We start from the raw sequence: 21,378 nt of genomic DNA, 5'->3' as shown, positions 1-21,378 counted from the left end.
TTCTTCAGCCGGACGAGGGACACGTGGGCCGTGGTCCTTGGCTGGGCTTCTGGGGGCCGGAACCCCCTTCACCCTACATGCAGGGTGGGCTGTGGGTGCCCCTGCTGATGGGGGGGGTGGCTTTCGTCCGATTCCGACGCCGATCGGCACCGCGCGGCCCAGCGGCGTCTGCCACGGACGCTCCGAGATGGCTGAGGGTGTCCCCGCCGCACTTGTCCCAACAACCCCGTGCACACATCCCCGTCTGGTCCCGCAGGAACGCGTGCGTCCCCTGCACACCGTTTCGGTGGCACTCCTCCCCGCTGGGACACGCACGTGTGTCCTTTCCTCTTTCCGTCGGGCCCGACGGAGCCTGTGAACGGCTGGGGCAGGCACGCGGAAGGATACGGGGCAGATCGAGTCGGCCGGGTCCGCTGGTCACTGGCGGAAACTGCAGAAGGAGCAAAGCCGGCGTCTGGAGCCTGGGAGGGCTGTTGGGCAGAGGGCAGACTGGCGAGGGCGGCGTTTTGGAAGACTCTGACTGCAGCCGGAGCCCGGTGCCCGGCCGCGTGAGGCGTGGGAGGGCAGCGGGGAGTTGGGCTGGCGGGAAACAGCGAAGTTCGGGAGCAGAAACCTGAACGCTGCCGGAGCCTTTCTGGGTCTCAGTTTGTCCCTCTGTGAAGTGTGGAGGTTGGACTCCACCCCTGACTCAAGGTCAGCCCTCCAGGTGCATGAGAGTTTGTACGTGATTACAGCGGGGAGAGGGAAGGAAGAAAGGGAGGCTGGCGACCGGACAGAGGGAGGCAGAGAGCATACACAAAGGGGACCTGGAAGAGCAGGGTCAAGGGCAGAGCAGGACCCAGAGGCCTGCCCAGGTCAGAGAGCCCGCCCTGGGTTCAGACCCTGACCTTGGGCGGTTCACCCAGCTCCCGAGGCCTCAGGTTCTGCCTGATACGGGGATCCTAGTAATATTAATGTAGGGGACACTGTCTTTGGGTTTTAGGGGATACCACAGGATGCTGTAACTCAAAATATACGCATTGACTTATATACATATAAAATAATTTCTGGAAAGATACACAAGTTGGTGACACGGTTTGCCTCATGGGAGTTGAACAGGGTGGCTGGCTGGTGTCCTGGGGGGAGAGCACAGAGGATTGGAAGCAAACTTTCTTTTATTGTTCTTTTTGAACTTCGAACATATGGCAAGTCAGAGAGAGATGTCAGGTCTTCATGTCTCCGCACTGGTCATGGCTGGGTACACACCAGACCTGAAGGCAGAGGGAACATTAGAAGGGCATGTTCTGCATTCCTGGACACCTGAGTTCTAACTACCACCAAAGGGCGCCCTCTGCGAGCCTCACTCCCAGGACCATGGGATCATGACCTGAGCTGAAGGCAGATGCTTAACCGACTGAACCACCCAGGCGCCCCACTTTAAAATTTTTTTTAAAAGATTTATTTAAGAGAGAGAGAGAGAGAGAAAGAGCACAGGGGGAGGGGTAAGGGAGAGGGAGAGAAGAAAACTCCCCAATGAATGGAGAGCCGACATGGGGCTTGATCTCATGACCCTGAGATCATGATCTGAGCTGTTATCAAAATTTGAACACTTAACCAAATGAGCCACCCAGGTTCCCAGTTATGCAGCTTTTTATGTTGGAAATTTAAGTTACTTAAATATTTTTGATATGGATTTTGAATGCTATGAGTTTACTTCTGAGTACAATGTTGGCTGCATCCAATAGATTCTGATATGTCATAGTTTTGTTACTATGATTTTTAGAAATGCTGCATCAAATTTACATTCTCTTGATCTTAGAGTTACTTAGTGGCTTAAAAATTTCTAGGTGGAAAGACCTTTGAGGATATTTTGTTCTTAATTTCCAGTTTTGTCACATGGTGATCAGGGTAATGTATTATTCTGTTTGGAATTTCAGATTTTTGTGGCATAGTATATGATCAATTTTCATAAATGTTGCAGGTGAACTTGAAAAGCAGTGCTCTCTGGCTTAAAGACTAGAGTTTAGGGGTGCCTAAGCTTTTTTTTTTTCCCCTTTAAGATTTTATTTATTTATTTGACAGAGAGAGCAAGTGAGCACAAGCGGGGGAGCCGCAGGCAGTGGGAGAGGGAGAGGCAGGCTCCCCGTGGAGCAGGGAACCTGATGCAGGGCTTGATCCCAGGACTCCGGCATCATGATCTGAGCCGGAGGCAGACAGTAAACCAACTGAGCCACGCAGGTGCCCCTAAATTCAAAAAATCTTTTAAAAAAGTTAATAAAGACTAGAGTGTAATGTCCACCTGCAATATCCACCTTATTATTTTATTTAGATCTTCTTTCCTTCTTTTTTTTTTTTTTTTTTTTTTTTTGCCTCACTTGGTCTTGGCAATGCTCAGTCTCAGCCTGGACACCCCAGTCCAAGCAGCAGCGGGGACTTCATACCCATGGGGGTTCCGTGCCTCAGCCACCCTTGTTCCCTTGCCTATGACCCCCATCCTCAGCTCACATTCCACTTGAGGGACTTAAGTGTCAGCTGCCACCTCTAATCTTACTGACCCCCTGTGCAGAATTTTTTCGTACCTTCTCCCTGCCTCTAGGCTGAAGTCCAAATCCCTTAAAAGAATTGGTGGGCTTCAGTGACCCAGCCCTAGAGAAGGCTGCAGCCTCATTTCATGGCCACTCTCCCTGGCCACTCTGGTTGACAGTCTAGCTCCAGCAAAACTTCATGCCTCCCCCATCCATGGATCTCTGTGTGTGTCCCTTTGCTTGGAACATCCCTCACTCTCATGGGGGAAGCCCAGGGGAAGCCCTGCCCCGCATCACCCTGCCCACTCCCTGTCGTGATACTCACGGCTGAGCTTGGTTTGTTGGGCTGTTCTGGTTACACAGAAGCAAGGATATCCGTGTTGCTTATCAGCACCATCATGTTGAGCATGCAAATGTTGCAATGGGCAAGTATCCTCTCCCCTACAGCCCTTTCTGCTGTAGGCACGCGGCCAGTCCCTGGTGTCTGTCCTAGCCCTGTGCACCCTCACCCACCTAACCAGTGAGCAAAGGACTCTGTTGTGTGGGGATGGAGCTGAGCACTGGGAGCACAATGAAAAAGCAGCCGAGGTCCCTATCTACTGGCAGAGGCACTCAACTAAGGAGCAAATCAAATTACAGCTTGTATCAGGGCTCAGAAGGAAACGAGTTCCCAATTTTGACAGGGTGGTCAGAGAAGGCCTCTCTGAAGAGAAAACACTGACGTTTACATATGCGGGAGAGAAAAAGGTCAGCCATGCTACTCTGGGGATGGGGTGGGCAATGATGGCTGGTGCAAAGTCCCTGAGGTGGGAAGGAGGTGAGAAAGGGAGGCCAGTGACAGAACACGTGGGACATGGGCCAGAGGCGGTTGCATATGTTGACAGGAGTCAGATCAGAGAGACCCTGGAGCCTCTGGGGAGGAGATCAGGTTTCATTCGAGTGCCATGGGAAGCCATTCAAGGGGTTTAAACAAGAGGGTGATGTGATCACTGTTTTGAGATGCTCTGGAGAGAGGGCTCTCATGCCTTTAAGGGAAGGGCGGGAGCGAAGCTGGGGCTGGGCGGGTAGAGAGCTGTGTCCGGATGTGGGGAAGACTCCAGGCTGGGTTTCTGGTGTGGCCGTGTGGGTGGGGCAGCCCCACCAGAGGGAGGCAGCTGCAGGGCGGGGCTGGTGAGGCAGGCAGGAGTGCTGGGTCCTGCCCGCCCTGATCCTGAGTGCCCTGGGTGTCAAGGTCATCCCAGGCACCCTGATGGCCCAGTGTCCACAGGTCCAGACATCTGTTCATTGGAATTCTTCTGTCCTCATTTAGGTCAGATCTTCACTCTGGGAGGCTGGGTTTCATTTTGATTTTTTTTTTTTTTGGGGGGGGTACTCAAGTTTTATAAGGTCAACTGGTGGAAAATATGGGCACCTTTTTTTTTTTAAAAAAAAAGATTTTGCTTATTTATTTGACAGAGAGATCAAAAGTATGCAGAGAGGCAGAGGGGCGGGCAGGCTCCCTGCTGAGCAGAGAGCCTGATGCGGGGCTAGATCCCAGGACCCTGAGATCATGACCTGAGCCGAAGGCAGAGGCTTAACCCACTGAGCCACCCAGGCTCCCCCACTTTTTTTTTTTAAGACAGAAAATGTGTGGCTATGGATGACTGAGCATTTCTGGTCCATCCTCTACAACAGACTGAAAAGGATTCCAAAGGCTTTTTCCAAGTGTTCTGAGAAACTCAGGTTTTGATATGGGAAAATTTTTCTATTCAGGAAATAGCTGAATTTTTACTTAGTAAAGTGAAAATGTACCCATAAGAGGCTATCTATCTCAAATAAATCTTTTAAATATGCAATTCCTAGAGACATTTAAAAAAATTCCACAACCTAGAAAGAATGCGGAAAGGACTGCCCCTAAGTCCAGGACTCTGAGGTCTGATTAAACACATCCAACCCGGGGCTCCTGGGCGGCTCAGCGGGTTGAGCATCAAACTCCTGATTTCACCTCAGGTCCTGATCTCAGGGGCATGAGATCGAGCCTGGTGTCCGGCTCCAGGCTGGGTGTGGAGTCTGCTTAAGATTCTCCCTCCCTCTCCCCGTGCCCCTCCCCCTGCTCATGCTCTCACTCTCCCAAATAAATAAAATCTTGGGGAAAAAAAAACCCCAAAACCCATGTCCAACCAGCTGGGCTGTAGCACTCCCTAGTGAGGGGCTTTTTTCTCCGAGCTGACTTCATTTTCTGTAAAACAAGGGCTTTGAGGTAGACCAAGGTTTCTAGAATTCTGGATTTCACAGGTCAGGAGGCCAATGACTATTGTCGTATTATTAACACTTTCTGGGGGGGCGGGTGGGAGGGCCTGTATTGCCAACTGTTTTCAAGTATGGAATTATAAAAGAAACTACTATGAATGTTTACCGGTTTGGGAAGGTAGAGTTTAGAACCCAAAGAGGAGGGAAAGTACATTCGATAAAGGATAAGGCTTTAAGGCCATTCATTTTCCGAGGGACCGGCCTCCGTTGGTCATTTGTCATGCCGTGATGAGGACGTGGCGGCGCTGTGCTCAGCACTACTGTGCAGACTGGTGATGGGGGCCCGAGTCTGGTCAGCGGAGATCTGACACCGGGCCCAGCGTCACTTAGCTGGAGACCGGGTCTCACCTTGGGACCACGTCGGCACCGGGGTCTGGGAGATGCGGGTTCCATCCAGGCTCCGCTCTACGCTGCTGGAGCCTCCGGGGCCCCGGGTCTCCTCACCGATGCTGTGCCTGCTGGGACCTGAAGTCGTGCCAGTGTCCAGGCTGGAGAAAACGCTAGTAGAAGACATCAGTGACTATTAATCGAGTTCATTCTAGTTTGGGGAGGGGGCCCATGGTATCCATTATGCTGTGAATGAATGAATGGGATTGAGATTCCTGCCTTCTAGAGACTTTGCCTGGGCCCTGACCGTTGCTGGTACCCGGGGCCAGTGGAGCAGTGAACGTGCCTGAACGTGAGGTATGGTTCCCGTGTTTACTTCTCTTTGACGCTGAATACGAGTCACCTCTCAGCCACTTCAGGATACTGAGTGGCTCCCCCAGGGATGCCGAGAGCAGCCCATATGTTTTAGGGTCTGTTCTTTCTCCACCAGCAGGTTGCTAGCCTTGTCTCCGAATCCTCTACCTTCTTAGTGGGTTAATGGGCCCCTCCTCTGGCTGGCTGCACCTGGTTGCATGTGGCTGTGCCCTTGCCGGCCGTGACTTTGGCCGTGAGTGAACCTCTCCGCACTTGCAGCTTCCTGTCTGCGAGGATTGCGGTGTGATGAAGGGATCCCCTTGCCCCAGAAGAGGGTTGGCCATTGCCCCAGCTCCTGGCAGGCTGCCGAGTCCTGGGGAAGTCCTGCCAGATGGGGCTTTTTGTCTCCCTGGGGCCTTAAGCCCACGCCGGCCAGTCCACGGTAACATCGGGATCTGGAGTGTGGTTGTGGGCCGCACTGTCAGCCCAGTGTCTGGAGTCCCCTGCAAGTGTGACTGGTCCCCCTGAAACCCTGGACACCCAGACTCTTCCCTGGGCTTTTCCCTGATTGGCCCCACGCATGTGGAGCTGCGGGCAGGAGGAGTGACCCTGGGGAGAGGGCGAGTGGACCCTGCCCAAGGCGGCCTTTCCTCTTGCTGACCTTAACCTGTGTCCCTGGCCGTCATAAAGGGTGACCAAGGGTACAGCAGTTTTGCTTCCTTCTGGGTCCATCCAGGGAGTTACTGCACCCATGGTGGTCTTGGGGACGTCCCCCACGTGAAAGCAGCCCTGCGGCCGTCACTCTCGGCGCCGCCAGGCCGCCCGCAGCCTCTTGGAAGCCCATTCCCGTCTGTTGTGCTGGTTGACCCTGACCTGCTCTCGCGCTGGGGCTTCACTCACGGGTCACTCCACGTGGCAGGCTTTTTATCCTGGTCTTTTTGAAACTCGTGAGGACATGATTCAGGAAGAAGCAACCTCTGGCTCTCCTCGCACAAACTTATGCCGCAGAATCATCTGGATTTTGACAACATCAAACAAAAGAAACAATTCATGGAATGGTAGGACTTTTTTTTTCTTTTTAAAGATTTTACTTATGTATTTGACAGAGATCACAAGTAGGCAGAGAGGCAGGTGGGGTGGGGGGAAGCAGGTTCCCCGCGGAGCAGAGAGCCCGATGCGGGGCTGAATCCCAGGACCCTGGGATCATGACCTGAGCCGAAGGCGGAGGCTTTACCCACTGAGCCACCCAGGCGCCCTGTGGAATGGTAGGACTTCTTAGACATGTCATTTGCTTTTCAGCTCGAGAGCAGCCAGTGAATGTGGCCTTGGGAGTTGGCCTGGGTTTTGTGCCTGGCAGTCCGGCTCGCGAGAGGCCCCGCTGGTGGCCGAGCCTCGGGGGGTGGCACGCTCCCCCTGGGCTGACTTCATGACCGAGGAGCCGCTTTTCATAAGGTCGAAACCCCTCCCCTTCGGCGTGTGGGGAAGGTACGCTCCTCCGCCGTGCGTTAGCGGCACGAGGGGCTCCAGGAGAAAACCCCGGAGGAAAGGAGCCATCGCTGGTTACCAGGCGCCCTTCCACCCACATTCCACCGGAGCCGAGTTCTCCAAGATGCATTTTGGAGACAGGAACGAAGGCGCTGATGAGGTGACCGCACCTGAGCGAGGCGGACAGGGAACCTCAGGGCTGACCCCTCAGCGTGACGCTTGAAGTGCCCAGGCCCCGCAGCCCAACTCTGTGCCTGGTGCCGGCGTGAGCGGGTCTGGGTGCACATGTGGGAGAGACAGGGAGAGATCGAGCACCTCCTTGAGATGCCTCCGGAACCAGACCCGCTGCATAAAAGGGATTTCCAGAACGTGCCCGATTCCAGGGGTTCCTCGAAGCTCTGTGGGTGCCCTGCTCGCTGTTCCTCCCCCCAGACAATGGGGTGTTCACCCAAGTGTCTCTCACTGGCTGTTCTCACTACAGGAACCTGGGTGGCTTTCTTTGGGGTCACTAAGCCAGGAGGTGGAGGGTAACTAGACTTACTGTGGTCATTTCACAAGACTCTGCGTGAGTACGCTGCCCCGGGGACTGACACCGAGTGAGAGCCAAGTGCAACTCAGGAAAACTGAAAAAAAAAAAAAAAAAGGTCAGAAAATTCTTGTGACTGACTGGTAATCGGTTGTGTGTCATCCTATAAAATAAACCACGGAGCTGAGTTCAGCTCCAGCTGAAATTTGCTGAGCTGTTTCTAAAGGCCCGCGGGAGGAAACCAGGCCGTGTTTCCCCCGATCGGAAGAAAGATCAATTCGGGGGGCACCTGGGTGGCTCAGGTCATGATCTCTGGGTCCTGGGACCGAGTCCCACATCGGGTTCCCTGCCCAGTGGGGAGTCTGCTCCTCTTTCGCTCTCCCTCTGTCCGTCCTCACTGCTCGTCCCCTCTCTCTCAAAGAAATGAAATCTTCAAAAAAAGATGAATTAGAGATTCTTTCCTCCACTCCCGCAAAGTGCCGTGCGATTAACGTCATGCTTTTGTAAAAAGCACAGAGACCCCGGGCCTGCGGGCCAGAGCGGGGCGCCGGCTGCCTCCGCTCCCCCCATCTCCTTCTCCAAAACACCCAGTCTTGGAGATTCCCGACTTGCGCACGGTGGCGCCCACTCTTCCCGGAGGGAACGCTTACGTGAAGGCACGTGTATTGGCAAAGGGCAGCGGAGGCTCTGACGCCTTTCCGGGCTCCCAAGGTGACACGAGGAAGCTGCCGAGGCCGGAGCTCCAGAGGGCCGAGAGCTGGAGAACGTGTCGGAGCTTCCTGGCTCGTGAAACCATGGCGAACCCTAGGCCTGCGGAAGCAGCTTCTGCAGCGACGGGCTGGTTGGCGGCTTCCTCCGGTTCCAGAAGCGAAGGGCACGGTCAGAAGCCCTCCCGCGCGTGTTCGCGGCCCCCTCCCCTGCGCCCCGGCTCCGCGGGCCGAAACCTGGCGCCACTCGGTACTTCTGTGACCTCGGGCAAGTGACTTGCCCTCTGCGTGCCCATTCTCACCCGTCAAGGAGGGGACCCGCGCGGCAGAGGCTCCCGCGGGCGTGAGGACCGACCGGGCCCACACCGCCTCCAGCGGCCCCGGCGGCAGGCACAGAGCGGGGTCCACCTGCCAGCCTGACACAGGAGCCGTGTGACACCGGGCTCGGGGCGTGCGTCCACCTCCTGAGTTCCCTCAGGGGTCCCTGACCCACAGATGCTACCAGACACGGCGCTTCCCCAATTCCAGGATGGGAGGCAAGGGACGCCTGGTCCGAGGTCACGGCCAGCTCCTAGTGGCGCCACATTTAGGGTGTCCTGCATGAAGTGGGGTACGTGCGGCTCTCCGAACTGCCCCACGGAGTGACCATGGGCTCAGCCCTGCCACACGCCCCAGCTCCAGAGCCACGTGTCCCGTAACCCCCCCCCCCCCCCAACCAGGAGAAGGGCCCCGGGAGACCATGTGACAGAGACGGGGACGGAGGTGCACAGGTCACCTCCTGCCTGCTGGAATGTCGACCCAGCGTGGTGGCCAAGGACATGGGTGGCTTCTGGCAATGGCTCAAGGAGACACCTTGAGTCTTGGCCCCCTTTGTTGACTTTTCGCTCACAGCCTCAGCAGGACTGAGGTTCCCCATCAGGAAGCGGGTGGGTGAGCTGAGACCCCGGATTCGGATTCCCTGTGATTCTACTCTGTCTGCAAGACACCGGTTTCTTTTCAAGAATCATTTTAAGCATCGTGATTCGGGCTCAGATAATTCCATTTCTATAAATTGTGCTCTGACTCACGTTTGCCTCCTCAAAGATGAGTGGGGGCGGAGAAGGTACCTCTACTTTTTTCCCCGAGGGAGGTGAGCCACGAACTCACGGAGCGAGCCGGGGAAGCTGGGCCGGGGCCTCGGCTCCCCGTCTCCCGGTTGGCGGCCGCAGCGAGGCTGCCCTCTTGCCCGAAGGGGAGGCCTGCTAACCCGCCAGGCCCGGCTGGCCTGACTCCATGGCTAAATTTAGTTTCATGATGAGCAATAAAATTCACATGTTCTTTATTTAGTCCATATAATACACCATTTTTAGAGGTTTTTTTTTTTTAAATTGGATAAAAGAGCATATTAAATGGCACGTGTATGAAGTTTTCTCTTCATAAACAATGTCAGAACAAAAAGTCTTGAATTACAAAATGTTAAAAAATATGTAGGTACTTAACATTTCACTAAAGCGTAAAGTTACAGATATCCTCCAAAGAAAAATAATTGTGCCACTTACCTATTTTTGCTGTTTCTATGAACTTTTTTTATTCTGTACATAGGACATTTTGTACAAAATATGAAGTCTACATTTTTATTGTTACCATAAAACAAAGATACAATGTATGTACAATATTAAAAGGAAGCCGTACTAAAGCCACACTAAAAAGACACTCGGAATAGTGACATTTCTGATGTACAGATACATTTTGGAAAGAGTGAAGATGCCGAACGCAGAACTTTATGAAGAAAAACAGTCACCGGTTTATTTTCAATGTAGTACTTTTTGAAATCAGTTTGGTACAGAATAAACAGTGTATCTATATAATAATATATAAGTTGAACAATTAGCACAGGGAATCTGAGTACTAACTAGGAAAACTTTAATAGGCCAAAATATTAAATAATAGTCTTGTCAAAGAAAATTAGTCTCTCTCAAAACTCCCCCCCCCCCTTTTTGGTGAATGTTTGTCTTCAATAAAGAGCAGAAATAAAACCTAGACAAAAAGGTGTTCTTACAGGCTGAGCTTTATACAGTCACCCAAATCGTGGATATTTTGCTTTTTACCTAGGGCAGGAGAGAGTCTTCCTAGAACCCTCTCTCACACACATACTGAACATCCAAAATCAAGGATATCTGAGAATCTATCAGCTAAAGACGGAAGTTCAAACAATGGTATATCAAAATACAGAAGACGCTGCTTTATACAATAAAAAGCACCCTTTTTCCTTCAAAAGGAAAAGGCATCTAAACTTTTTTTAAATTACAGATTTCATAATGGTAAAATGGATAGATTACTTGTCAAGTTTCTCAGGAAGTGTTTCTTCTCGAAAAGTGGCCTTTTCCACTTTCAGCTGGGGCAATCGTTTTAGTTAGTACTTGAATTGGCTCCTAGCCCAGACCCCCCCCACCCCCCACGACCTTCCTCCAGGGACACAAGGAAATCAACATCATGTGTGGACCTAAGTGACAGCGGGGGCAGCAGGCACCACGGCCGGGGGACCGTGTCTGCTTTCCACAATGTTTCCGTGGACACCCGAGACCTCGATTAAAATAAAAGAAGCCATGTTTTATCTTTTTATGCATCAAGACATTTAACATGAACTTAATCTCGTCTTATGCCAGAGACAAGAGAAACTGGAGTCATTTGTTCAGAATAGCAGGACGCGTCTCCAACAGCTCTCAAGTGGGATAAATAAGTCAAAACACAGGTCACCCTGAGAGAGATACAGAGCGGACAAAGAACTAAGGGTAGCGGTTTTTCTCCTCGTGCTATTCCATTCCAAACGAAAAGCTCGACACATGCAAGGAAGTCCGTGAAACTTAACAGCAGCCTTTGAAGACCAGTGGGGACTCAGACGCTGTATTTCCCTCATGAGGTGTTTCTAATGTGTGCTCTGTTCACCCCGACAGGGTCACAGTAAGCCCTCGCGTCGCCGCCGCCGCCCGCTGGCGCCTGGGGACCATGTCCTGGCAGCCAGGGGACACCAGGGCGGCGCCCTGCATGGACCGGGGCACTCTTGTTACTTTCCGCCCAGAGGCAGGCTGCAGCTCGTGACGGGCCAAGATCTGGCCCGACTCAAGATGATCTCGCTCTGACCTTCTATAAAGTGTAGAAAATGGATTCTCAGAGATGATGACTTGATCAATTCTAGAGCCTTGTGAAAGGGCAACAATGTTTAGAGAAAATAAAAAAGTCTGCAAACAAACCAAAAAAAAAAAGGGGGGGGGGACACATCATTTGAAAATTCCAATGCCAGTCAAGGTAGGCAGAGAAAGCTCTCTTTTAAGGTAAGTTTCTCCTGTGAGCTTAACTCCTGGGGCCCCTGGTGCCGGGCCCCGGGCTTGGAAGTACGGCTTTCCGGGTTCACACAAGTGACAGCGTACAGATGTCTCCCAGCCAAGGAAAGAGACACCATCTGGGAACACGGCGGCCGAGGATGGTCAGGTCACTTTCCTCAGTAAGTCATGTTAGAACGAGGGCAGCAAATAGCCATCTCAGTGAGATAAAAAGAAAGGAAGAAAAAGAAAGAGAGGAGGAGAGAGAGAGAGAGAGAGAGAAGCTGCTGGCTAACAACCACGGAGAAACAGCGGAAAAGGTCTGTAAAGTCTTCAGAAACAGGTAATACTTTTTTAAAGTGTTCCTTTGATTTGCAGGACAGTGATATTACCATAGAACCACTTGTATAAAGGATCACGAATTCTGGCTGGGTAGAACGTGAAGAGGATGACCAGGGTGCTCTCCTTAGCTCTGATTTTGGGGAAACAGTCTTACGGGGGCTGCGCTGGGGCTGGGCCCACTCGCGGGGGACGCAGCCGGCAGCCCTCGGCTCTGCCGACCCACCCGAGAAGCCACCATTGTTTGAACTCCTAATCTCGAGCTGAGGCAGAAGTGCATTATTGCCTACAGAACGGGGTCGAAGAAAGCTCTGACTCTGAGTGTAACTGATTTGTATGGCACAAAAAGGATGTACTTTTCTACAGAATCCGGGAAAGAACAGGCACCCCCAGGCCGCAGCGGTCCTCCGGGGGGCTAGCGCCCGTCCTGGGAGACCAGCTCGTCAGCTCTGCAGTGAGCCTCCAAGGCGTTCTTGGTGTGGCGGTCCTGAGGCAGCTCGGACTTGCGGCGCACGACAGGCCGGTCCTTCTTCAGATCTTTCTGTGCCTGGAATTACAAAGGCAGCGGCGTTGGCTACGAGTGAAGCCGTTGGAGGACAGAGCTCATGTCTGCATGCTAAGTCAAAGGGCAGCCGTGAGCCGGGTGCCCAGCACCCACATTCTAAGGCCCACAGAGGAACACGCGCCCCAAACTGGGCGCGGCCGCCGGCAGTGGCCTAGCGGCTAGTGGGAAGGGCGGTGTGCACAAAACACAGCAGTTTGGGTTCCTAGAAAAGTGTAGTTCGTACCCAGTACTCGGTACCTCTGTTTTTTGCAAGTTCACCAGTTCTAGGAAATGTCCTCAATAGCAAACCCCATTGCAGTGAATGCTACTGAAGGCATCTTTGTGGCCGTGGCCATTACAGAAGCCGTTCGGAAAGTGGAAATTTCCTCTGGAGGGAAGTAAAAAAAGAATGAATGAAAACCACACTGAAACTGGATTTAAAGAAAAGGTCCAAAACGTCTATTCAATTTGAAAAAAAGGTCCTTAGAGCACGAGGCATTATGTGGGTCACTTCGGGGCACAAACCCGCTAGAACTTCAAAAAAAACGGTACTTAATTAAGCACATAAAATTTCCTAGTATTAAGAATAAGAAATAAAAGATTCCCTCCTCCACAACATTGTCTTCCTGAAGTTTAGGACATTGTGGTTTTATTTTAAAAAAAAGAAAAAAAAAGAAAAAAAAAAAGAATCCTAGTTTTGCACAAGGATTTAGAGCACTGTGTCTGCTAGGGAAGCGGGGTGGGGGGTGCTGATACAGGGTGTTTATACCGAAGGCACCCGTTCCCGTAAGTAACAGGTGGACCAGTCAGTCGGTTTTGGGGCAGGGCCAGGGCATCCGTACCAGTATTTCTGAAACAAGACAAGCCACGGAAATCATCTGCACACAGTGTAGGCACCGGAGGACTGCCAATTAGCTCTCCACTTCAGCCAGAAGCAAGCGCTTCTGCTTGGCCTCTCCATCGACAAGAAGACAGACTTTAAAGAGAACGTATTGACCTCCATGGTAGTGACCAAAAGCTTTATCAGAGAAAATTCATTTCAAGTCAATCATCTGACAACAAAAGGGACAAAACCACAGCCACATCTCAGAGTCTGGGGATATCTAACCTCCGCATAAAGTACACTTCTCCTGGCTTTTAGAAACAATTCCAGAACCCACAGAAGCCAAACGTGGAAAGTTCACGTTTTTGCAGAGCTAAGTATTTCTCAGGGTTCTTTGCAGATTTATCCGTGGAAAAGGCAGGGACATCAAGGTTTAGAAAGAGCCTTGTGTGACGTTCTGGGAATATTTCTAGAAACGTGATGTGAATATTCACACTCATTTATGGGAAAGGCGGGAGTTTGGCTTTTTGCCCCTGGAGATTAGTGCTGGCCCCGTCGGGGGCTGTGAGGGGCCCAGCGCCGGGTGTGTTTGCTTTTGGCCCACAAGGAACCCAAGAGGGAACAATTCTACCCTGAAAACAAAGCCAAGCGAAGCCAAGCTAAACCCAGACTTTTACAGACTCAGTATAGTTCACCCCCGCTGAAACAGGCATTCCGAAGAGAAGAAACACGTGAGCAGAAAAAGGCCGCGGTCGAAACCAGGGAACTGGAACCAGAAGTGCAAATGCAGAGAACACACAGGACCTGGGCACGTCTGCGAGGACAGTGGGCCGGACGTGCTGGGCTTCCTGCGCGGGCATCTCGGACTGGGGTGTCAGGCAGGGCGTGACAAGAGGAGAAAGATCAGAAAGACAGCAGGCGGGGAAGGACGACAGGGCGTGTGCACGGTCACCCCGAGGGGGCAGGCTGTGGCGGGGGGGGGGGGGGGCGCGTGTGGGCAGATCTATGAGGCTCGAGTTTCCATACAGCAAGTGGGAGCAGGACACGGGGGGGGGGGGCGCAACCATAATCGTGCACATTTTTACTACGCAGCTGAGGACAGAGCTGACCCCCCCAAATGTCTCAAGGGACCAGACCTGTCTTTACCGTCAGCAGCTGGAATGACAGGGAGGAAAGGGAAAGTACTTCACGTACACAGCATTATTTGCCAAGTCTTGTCCTAAGCATACAAGCCTTAAACACACTCTATGTATGGAGTAAGGAGTACCTTCACTTCCCACCTTTCCGTCTCTCTACACCTTCCTTATCTGCGTGCTTGACACTGCTTTTCTCCCGACCGACTGTTAAAAATGAGAATTGTTAACATTTTAAACGTCTCCGGTATAAATGTCATTCACATGAAATTTACTACTTCTCTTTGGATGTTCCAGGGAGGGTTAGACAAGCTCCTCCCTATCCCCCTCCCCCAAAATAAAAATGCAAATTATGGTTCTGACAGGTCAGTGCCTAATTTCTCCACAGAATTCCAACCAACCGCATCCCACTTCCTCCCCTCCTCTGCCATTTACCTCTCCCATGTGTCCCATCCTGGCCAACATTCAAGTCATTTTAAAGAAATGTGGAATTATTTTGGGAAAATTAAATTAGCCAGAGATAAAATTAAAAGGGCCCTGAAAATACTAAGACTTTAATTTTTAGGTATAACTTTTTATGTGATTTGGTCTCCAAACCGTGCACATAAAGTTCTCCTGCATGGAGGTATTTTTCTCTTTGCTTTAACAACGGTGTTTTGAGATTTTCAGGATACAGGACTCCAACATTTTTCAAATTCAGGAGAGTCTATTAAATATTCTATTCTATCAAATATTCTATCAAATACTATACCGACGAGACTGCACTAGAAGGAGCTTCACCGAGTTGGCTTGAAATGGGGCGGGAGTCAACGGACTCACAAAAATCCAGAGCAAGTCCTAAAATCAGATAGTATTAGTCTTCCAGTTCTTTTCTTTTTCAAAGTTGTTTGGCTATTCTGGGTCCTTTGTGCTGCCATGTGGATATTAGAATCCATATGTCATTAAAAAAGAAAGTATGCTGGGGTTCTGATTGAGATCACATTAATTTGGGGAGAACGGGTTTTTGTTTTTTTTTTTTTTAAAGATTTTTATTTATTTATTTGACAGAGAGATCACAAGTAGGCAGAGAGGCAGGAAGAGGGAGAGGAGGAAGCAGGCTCCCCGCTGAGCAGAGAGCCCCATGCGAGGCTTGATCCCAGGACCCTGAGCCGAAGGCAGAGGCTTAACCCACGGAGCCACCCAGGCGCCCCTGACAACGGGTGTTTTAATGCCATTGAGTCTTCAACTCAGGAGTGTGATCGTAGAGATCTAAGAAGTAGTTATGCAGAAAAGTTAGTTTCATCACCTCGCAAGAGTCGCAGAAACACACACGCTACAAGAGTCCTCCAGGAACCACCTGTCTGCCTCGTGTCAGTCAGAACCACGGGGGTGCATGAGTAGAGACCGATCCTTTCCCGTTACGGGGAAGGACACACACCGCTGAGGGCGCGGGACGGATCGACCAGGGCCGTTTCCCACTCACGATGAGAATGCTATTTGGATTTGCCTTCTGGATTAAATAAATACTTGATTCATCATAGAGGAATCATAAATAAGACCATAATTTACATGTTCTTTACATTTTGGACATAGGCCATTCTTTTCCTAGCATTATGACCTGCAATCGCCAAAGGATGGACTAAACCCTCCCCAAACTTCCAAACCCCAAATAATTAATGTGTCAGAACTGGCTTATAAACCATCAGTTTCCTGTCCATTGCTGAAAGGTCTACATGACTTAAAAACTAAGGTGGTGGGGCACCTGGGTGGGTCAGTCATTAAGTGTCTGCCTTCAGCTCAGGTCATGATCCGAGGGTCCTGCATCGGGCTCCCAGTTCCGTGGGGAGTCTGCTTCTCCCTCTGACCTCTCCCCTCTCATGCCCTCTCTCTCAATAATAAATAAATAAATAAAATCTTAATTAATAAATAATAAAATCTTTAAACAAAACACACAACACAACCAAAAAACCCTCTAATGTCCCGGATTCCAGGGCAGGCTCCTGGTACAAGGGGCGCTGCTTTGATATCTGTGTCTGAAAGCACTGGGCGAGCTCTCATGTCTTTAGTACACTTGAAGCCTCAAAATCAAAATGGCAATTTATAAAATGACCTCAAATTCCTCTTCCAGTTAAAAAAAAAGTGAAGCAGGAGAATGAATGTCCCCATAGGGAGGAGAGAGAAAAATGGGGATTTTTGAGATTTTTTTTTATTGTATCTGTTCACTGTTAACAGTTATGGACTCCCACTGAACGAAGTCAAAATAAGTCACTGACATCCACTAGGCGTGTACGGAGTTTCCCCGCCGTATTTCTGGTACTGGTTTTGATCTTCTGCTAAGGCAGGGAGCTGGCTGGGCAGGAAGGGGCATGCACGTGTGGTCACTGCAGCCGCCTCTCTGGGCAGCCCCGTGCAAAACGAGTCTGGACTGATGCCGTCCGGTTGGGAAAAAAACAAAACAAAACATGTTCCAAGTACGGAACTCCAAATTCCCTAGTAGCCATGTTAAAAAAGTAAAAAGCAATAGGTGAAATGAATTTTAATAGCGTTTTAAAATTTAACCCAATATATCCAAAATGCTGTCATTTCAACATACGAGCAAGAGTAAAAAATTACGAACGAGATGCTTTTGCGTTTGCTTCCTCCTGTCGAGCCTGGGGGTTCCTGTGCTCTGGGCGGTCAGCGCAGCTCAGTGCAGACGGCCACGCTGTGAGGCTCAGCAGCCCCACGGGGCTCACGGCCCCGAGTCAGGACAGCGTGGTCCGGGCCGTGGCGGGCCTGTGCTCTCACGGACGCCCCGTCCCGTCTGATCAAGTGGGGAGTGAAATTTGCCTGAGTTAAAACCTCGGCTCAAGCGAGTTGTGAACGACACGGGCTTCGGTACTCCTCCGCCTGCGTCCAGCCACTCTGACCTCGGGCCCTTCGGAATCTTAGCGCTGGGAGTCGTCAGGGACTCTCAAGGTTCCAGAGTCGGGAAGGCCCCTGCCCCCCGGAGAAACACGGCCAGGACCGGCTCCTCACGCACAGGCGGGACACCTGCCCTCTTTAAAGCCCAACTGTATGCGTGTTCCCAGCTCGATAATGCGGGTCGGTCTCTGGATGGGCGGGGGTCTGAACACGTACCCCCACCACGGTGGGAACAAACCACCTGAGCACAGGAGTCACCCCGACAAGGCCCCAGCTCCGGCCCCTTCCCTCCAGGCAGTGCCGTTCTGCTGTCGGGGAGGGAGACGGGGCTTGGCCCCAGGGCTGCCATGGGTGGCCGATCGGGGCCGATCGGGGACGTTCCTGGGCCAGAGCCCGAGCAGGAGGCTCAATGGGGAAGACGGTGGAAAGACGCCACTTCCCACTCTGCGAAGCCTTTGGCTTCACGCTCCAGGGATGGTCAGGAGCTGAGACCGGTACTGGTGGGAATGAAGACTCACATCTCAGGCGCAGCCTCGAGACTCAGCGATTTCTAGTCGTTTGCTCCCTGAGGTGCAGACAAGGTACCTCCCGTGAGCTGACCGGGACCTGGTCCTGAGGGGGAGCCCGCCCAAGAGGCGGCAACAGAGAGCGCGTCCCTCCTGCGGGGCTCCGGTGCTGGGGCTCGGGCAAGCCCGCCACGGGAACGCCCCGGCTTCGCTCTCTGCGCATTACCTGGCGAGCCTCTTCGTTCGCGGCCTTTCTCAGCATCTGCACATCTTCCAATAAAGGCCCGTCTGTCTCCATTGCAACCGGAACGGTCACGGTGCTCGCTTGACTATACACTGCGTACTGCAATGCAAAGCGCGCAGTCACTCTCTGGGCGCGGGTCCCGGCTGCAAGGCTCGCGTCCTGGCGGGGACAAGTCTTCCCTCCGGCGCCCCCCGCCCCCGGGCCCTCTCCTGCAGCCTGTCAGGTGGCCGTTAAACCAGCCTGTGCCCGCGGAGCCTCGGAAACCAGCCCATGTCTACTCTTCCAGGCCCAGTGGCACTGGGTGGGACTGGGACATCGGCTACAGCCTCCCCTCCAAGGCTCCCCTGGTCCCTGGGGCCCGAGGGACGAGGGACGGTGGGGTGGCGCCCGCCGGGCAGCCTCACTTGGCGCCTGTTGCACGCACCCCCCTGGCCTGCTCTTCGTGCCCACAGCCTCCCCTCCCTGCCCAGGCTGCGCACCTGCCGACCTCTCTCCTGCCCCCGCGCTCTAACTCCCTGGAGCTGTTATCCATCCCTTCGTCCACACACCCCGTGTCTCAGCCCTCTAGCCAAACTCTGCGACTCGCTTCTGCCCAAAAGCTGGGCTAGGGACTGCAATCCCATGGCCGTGGAGCCTCGGCTCGGTCGGCTTCCTCCTTCCCACGCCACTGGGCGCCCAGGCACCTGCCACTCCCGTCCACGCCACTACGGCCACACACGCGAGAGCGCCTGGGTGCCACCCCTTCTAGGCACCAGACGTGTTGCTGCCAGAAAGAACTTTCTGAAATCCAAGTACGACGAGGCCACTTTGCTCTTCAGGACTCTAAGACCTGCACCTGTTCTCTGGGCTAAACACCCACATCTGTCCCCTCTCCAGCTGCTCCCAAGCACAGACCACACCCAGCCCCCTCCTTCTTCACCAACAGTCCACCTGTGCTCAACAACCCGGCTTCCGTCCTCTGTGCCTTGAGGACCTCCCCTGGATCTAGACTGGGTGGCTGAGACTTCCCCTGCGAGCGGTTTAGCCCTCTTGCTGGGGACACCGTGACTGTGGCCACCCCAGTGTGGCTTTCTGTGTCCCAGGTAGAGGCAGGAAGCAGACCTCCTGCCCGCCTTCCTCTCCAGCACGTCCCCGTGTGTGTTACAATCTGGCCATCTGAAGGCATTCTCTCTGCCTCCATCTGGCTCCCCTCATGGATCCCTGAGCCCCTCGGAGTGGTGTCCTGTTCTCATCTTTGTATCTCGGGAAGGTTCCACAATTCAGGACACCCAGCTGGTGCCCATCTGCTGAGGGAAGCGGCTGTCTCCTCGGTGCCGCGTCCCCAGGGGCTCCCAGAAGCACAGCTAAGTGCAGGACTCATCGTGCCCATGCTGAGAGCGGCACGTGGCTCCCAGTCCTTGCTGGGGCTCAGGGCGAAAAAAAGAAAGAACCAGAATGTTACAAAATGGTACAGCCAAGAAAGGGCCACAGAGCAGGCCCCAGCAGGAGAGGATTCTTACTAGGGATAAAACCGTCTGTCGAGGCTGGAGTCCACAGCAGGGTCAAGGAACACACACGTCACCCAGAGACGCCCACCTCTCAAGGGAAAGTGGTCAGCCGGGCCCCGCGCCCCGGGCCCGAGGCGTCAGCCAAGGTTCACAGAAGCGCCCGTCTTCACGTCACACAATTCCGACCAAACTCAGGGAGAAGCGAGCACTAAACTGCTCCCCCGCCTCTTGGGTGGGCTAGGAAAACACATTCATGGGAGAAAGCCTCAGTATCCCATGACTCAAACAAATGAAACCACGCACGGTATTCAACAACTCCAGCGGAACCGCCACAACGGCCACGACAAACGCAACCGCAAATTCGGGAGGCTCCGCCGACTCTCTGAGCCTCGCAGGATGGACGGCGCACGTCCGATCTGAGCAGGGGAGCCTCGGGGAGACTGCCAGAGAGCGCTCAGGGGGCGCCCTTGCAGAAGAAGCAATGAACTCATACCTCAAGAAGGCAGACCCGAGGCCATGCTCGAAGACCCCACTGTCCTCAGGATGGAAACAAACACGCTGTAGTCCACACAGCTCTCTGCATCCTGCGTCGTTGTGACAAAGGGCACACAGTGACTGGGGTTTGGAAAAGATTCCCTCTCTCGAGTGAAGACCAAGTCCCAAGGCCTTGCTTCCAGCTCTGAGACATCACTAGCCCAGGCAGTATTTTCCTTGGGGGACATGGCACCGGGGACTGTGGATGCAGACGGGACTCACGGGGGTGACTCACACGGGTTCAACAAGGAGACGGTCAGCCCGGCGCCCTGAACATCACGGTCACCACAGCGCCTGGCGAGCGCAGGCAGGGCCTGCCCGGGACGCCGCAGGGAGCAGCCCAGAGGAGTAAAAACGTCGTGTAAGAGAAACTCAGGAGCAGCTCAGAAAAAGGGAGACGAGAACAGTGTCTATTTCAGAAGGGACACCTGTTACCGCACAGCAGCGAAAACCAGGCCGAGCTGGTTACACAACCCACCAGCTCTTCCCGTTTGTGGCAGGAAGGCTTCGTGCGGGTTTCCATGAGATCATTTCTATATTCTCGGTAAGACAAATAGAAGCGGGCTCTCTGACTTGTGCACGGTTCACGCGTCTCAGGGTGTCGAGGTGGCGGGTGCGGGGGGTGGGGTCCCCGCTGGCCCCCTGCACGTGGCTGTCAGGCAGGCCCGCCCGCCTCCACCTGCCCCAGATTCCCGCTTTTCCTGTGTCTTAAAAACAAATGTCAGTATTTTAACCACACGCTCTGTTCCTTACAGCAGATGCCCGGAGCTGTCTGCCTGCACGGGGCACGCATGGGTTCACGGTCGCCTCACAACAGCATTTCCGTGAAGAGCACAGAACAGAGGCTGTGAAGGGGACGCTGCTGGGTGGTTCTACGCGGGGCCCGGGACCTCACTTAAGAAAGTCATTCCAGTTTCCGAAGGCTTAAGTCTCCTGAACGTGGTTTTCTTGAGGGAATTACAAGCGAGACGTCACACAGATCAGACACACACGTTTAATAAACCTCTGTTTGTGCGTCGCTTTTCAGGCGACGTCAGACCGAAAAACCGGCAACACGGACTCCGCGAACGACCTGTGCACACGTCTCACCCAGGACGAGCGCACGGCCTGGAATCCAGCCCACCTGCACGAACCCTTTAGGATTCTAAAGGGAGCTGAGTGGTTCTCCCCAAGTACCGTCTCGTCTTTTCTGGGAGGCAGAGGACAGCCTGGGGACCGTGCCTGTGGCAGGGACGCGCCCCTGTGATTTTCAGACTGGCCCCGAACCAGAAGGAGCACCTGCCGGACAGCGCTGCGGGCCATCGGGACCAGTGGACACGACACCCAAGACCACACAGCTCAGGAGCCCGCACACCGGCCCCAGGTGGGTGCTCTGCAGGGCGCCGCTGCACCAG

The 21,378-nt window shown here is 53.2% G+C and overlaps 1 protein-coding gene across 6 annotated transcripts in view; it reads right to left on the bottom strand.

Annotated features, from left to right (window-relative positions):
* Positions 1–9,493: 9,493 nt before the first annotated feature.
* The window catches only part of PPP2R5C (protein phosphatase 2 regulatory subunit B'gamma), a 122,419-nt gene continuing 110,534 nt past the window's right edge, over positions 9,494–21,378 (bottom strand). For 2 of the 6 annotated variants that reach the window (XM_046009354.1, XM_046009358.1), the window contains 2 exons: positions 17,946–18,062; positions 9,494–12,377 (listed from right to left, as the gene is read on the bottom strand). In XM_046009354.1, coding sequence (XP_045865310.1) covers positions 12,246–12,377; positions 17,946–18,062 — 249 coding nt within the window. In that variant the 3' untranslated portion in view covers positions 9,494–12,245. Of the gene's footprint in view, positions 12,378–14,464; positions 14,538–17,945; positions 18,063–21,378 lie in introns of all 6 variants that reach the window. The other 4 variants (XM_046009357.1, XM_046009360.1, XM_046009355.1 and 1 more) reach the window with 3 other exon arrangements.

This window comes from Meles meles, chromosome 6 (assembly GCF_922984935.1).
Source record: "Meles meles chromosome 6, mMelMel3.1 paternal haplotype, whole genome shotgun sequence".
NCBI lineage: Eukaryota > Metazoa > Chordata > Mammalia > Carnivora > Mustelidae > Meles > Meles meles.
This window is presented reverse-complemented; position numbering and strand designations above follow the sequence as displayed.